The sequence below is a fragment of the Pteropus medius genome, unplaced genomic scaffold (genome assembly GCF_902729225.1).
Source record: "Pteropus medius unplaced genomic scaffold, Ma_sr-lr_union100, whole genome shotgun sequence".
NCBI classification, from domain to species: domain Eukaryota; kingdom Metazoa; phylum Chordata; class Mammalia; order Chiroptera; family Pteropodidae; genus Pteropus; species Pteropus medius.
Window position 1 is genome coordinate 65,210 of NW_024352780.1, and position 3,097 is coordinate 68,306.

Sequence of the window (3,097 nt, forward strand, 5' to 3'; positions counted from 1 at the left end):
GAAGCCGCTTTGGAAAACTGTGTGCAGCTTCCTCAAAAACTTAAAACTAGATCCACCATGATCCCGAAATCAGTACCTCTCACAGATATCCACACTCTCGTGTTCATGCAGCATAATCCACAGTACTCAAGATGTGGAAACGGCTGGAGTGTCCCCCAGCAGACGCACGGGTACGAGTGGGACATGTACACAGTGGAATACTACGCAGCCACGACAAAGGACAGCCTGCCACTGGGACGTGGATGAGCCTGGAGGACATTAAGCTAAGTGAAATAAGCCAGACCCAGAATGACAAATAATGCATGACCTCGCTTTTATGTGGAATCAAAAATAGTTGACATAGCAGCAGCGTGAATGATGGTTCCAGGAGCTGGGAGAGGGGATGTCGGTGCAGGTGCAACGCTTCCGTGATGCAGGGTGAGCAGTCCTGGAGATGTATGGGCAATGACATGACGACAGTTGACAATGCTTTATGACATACTCGACGTTTGCTAAGAGGATGAATCTTAGCTGGCAGCCTTCCTGGGATCCCTGGGATCCCCTCAGAGAAACCCTATTCTAGATCCTTCACCTAAAAAGATAGACTGTGAGGCCAGACCACATGGGGAGCCCACTTATTCAACACAGGTCTGAAAGTGAAACCTCTGGACTCTGAAGGGACATGTTTCCCCATTTCTACTTCACCCCTTCCAAAAGGTTTCCGTCCTTTCCTGGCTAGAGCTTGATGTAGAAAAAGAAGACCATCCTAAATATACTTATACACAACCTTTGAGGGCACAGTTTGGAGGTGCAGACGCACAGGACACTTGTAAAAGTGAGATAGCAGAGTCTCACTGTAACCCACAAGGAAGTAGGACTTGTGTACAGGCAGCTGCCTCAGGACCAAAGCACAGATGTCCACCTGGTTCGCCCGGCGCTTTATGATAAGCTGGTCAGCCAGGCAGCCTGGGAAGGTGCCCAGCATGAACTTGCGAAGAAAAACATCCTCTACCGTTCTCTCTGCAGCATGGTCCTCCCCATCCAGGTTACCTGAAGATAAAAGGGCACCACAGAGTCAGCCAAAACTCCAGAGAAAACATCCGCGAGCACAGGTGCCCAATCCCACCCCCACCCCCACCTCTTCCCTTATGTAAATGGGAGAAGAAGAACTTTAAAGTTCAAAGCACATTATTTCATTAAACTCCCAAACTAATCCTGTGGAGTAGGTACTATCACCACCCTTGTTTTACAAAAGGGAAGAATGAGGCCATAGCCAAGACACAAAATTCTGATGATCCCTCCATGCCTGGTCCCTTTCAAATTCTTTCTTGAATGCCTTATAGAAGCACTGGTCATCCCACTGACCAAAAAGATGAGTCCACCAGCTCCCTCTTGAGACTGGGGACATAATTCTCTCACCAGCCAGGCCAGTGGCCTTCAGCCAGTGGCCTCTCAGTGTGAACCCTGGAACCCCTGCATCTCTCACAGTATCTGCTGAGCCTCCTTAGAACCAGAACCTGAAAAGGGTGCGGGACAAGAATCTTTAAATAATTACTCTCGATTGGAACTCTACAAATATCCAAGCTGAGAGTTTTTCTACTGACAGTCCAGCTGGTTCTCATTAACTTGCAGTAGTTCTGCTCTGTAAAGTCACTGTGAACAATGAATTAGCTAACACTGAACCACTGCTCCTGGGGATATGTCAAGAGGTCAGTACGTATGTGTTTCTCTTTAAAGACACCTCAGTTATCAAACGGGATGGTTAACAGCGAACTCTCTCCCAACAGTGGTAAAACTGATGCCTGACAAAAGCCTATCTCTCAGGCACGTGTTCCCCACAAGGCCCACCGCAGCCTTCTTGCGCTCGGGAACAGGACCAAGCGCTTCGCGATCACCAGCTATTTTAGGAGCACAACACTGCGAAAAGATGGTACTCACAGCTCTCGAAAAGGACAAATGTGCACTATGTGGAAAGGAGAGACCAGAAGCAGCGCTGTTAGACCTAAGCGGGGAAGGTGCGCTGGCCGCTGCCAGCGTCGAAGAATAAGGGAGAAAGCGCCAAGGGGCAAACCCGCAAACACGGAGTGTGGGGAAAAGGGTCGCTGCACATGTTTGCCCAGTAAAGTTTGTGCTTCAGAGGAAAACTGCGCTATTTAGAGCCCCGCGTGTCCACGGCAGATTCTATGAGCTATTTTGCGTCTCTGTAAATCACGGGTGACTGACGGCAGTGCAGAACGACCATTATCTTTACTCATGCGAACAACTCCTATGCAGGTTCAACCGAGTCCTTGCTCCCCATGGAAAAATCCAGTTCCGCACCCCTTTCAAACGCACTTCGACATTCGGGTCTACAGGTCTCTGCTTTTTTACTTCTCTGAACGTATTTAACTGATTTCTAATTCGCATTGGTTGCTCAGTTGAATAAAACCTCTGCCACGTGTTCACTTAATGTTTGTGTTGACACAACTGAGAACTCCTTCCGTGGGACCTGGGGTTGTACCGTCCACCCGCTAGCACGTTGTCGCCCTCTCTTGCCACCGAGATAGGCACCGTCCCCTCACCCGTGTGCAGCGACAGCCAGCCCTTGCGGTGGGCGATATGGTGAGGCGCGTGCGCCTCCTCGTAGCTCACTGGCTTATCTCCCTTGCCCACTCGAACTCGGGCCGCTCGATTCTAGCAGCAAAAAGAAGCCGTGAGTCCGCGCGCCCACCGCCCCAGACCGCGGCCACCCAAACCTCGTCCCCCCGGCACCCCACAACCGGCCACGCGCCCCTCCCCTCCGCTCCCCGGCCTTCGGCCCGGCCGCGCTCACCTTGGCGCAGATCGCGGAGGTGTGCAGGGTGCGCCAGGGACACGGCAGCTCTCGGCCCCAGGACAGCACCTGTGGGAAAGGGGCGTGAGATGGAAGGAAACCAGAACCCCCACCTCGACTCGCCGGGCCCGCTCGCGTCGCCAACTCACCCGGGGCCCGAGCCCCCGGCTGAACACGGGCGCCGCCATCTTGGGCCAAGCGCAGTGCGTGGGACGTACCACCGCCGGGCGGGGGCAAAGACCCGCGCCGGCGACCGCGGACGAGACCAAATCGCAGCCGGCGCGGGTGTGCGAGTCGCCTCTTGGC

At 53.2% G+C, this 3,097-nt stretch overlaps 1 protein-coding gene across 1 annotated transcript; it reads right to left on the reverse strand.

Annotated features, from left to right (window-relative positions):
• Positions 1-296: 296 nt before the first annotated feature.
• MRPS24 (mitochondrial ribosomal protein S24) lies at positions 297-3,097 on the reverse strand. Its single transcript, XM_039847037.1, has 4 exons — positions 2,941-3,097; positions 2,792-2,860; positions 2,541-2,652; positions 297-1,029 (listed from the first exon to the last, which is right to left on the reverse strand). The coding sequence occupies exons 1-4, from the start codon at positions 2,977-2,979 to the stop codon at positions 746-748; spliced, it is 504 nt and encodes a 167-aa protein (XP_039702971.1). The 5' UTR covers positions 2,980-3,097; the 3' UTR covers positions 297-745.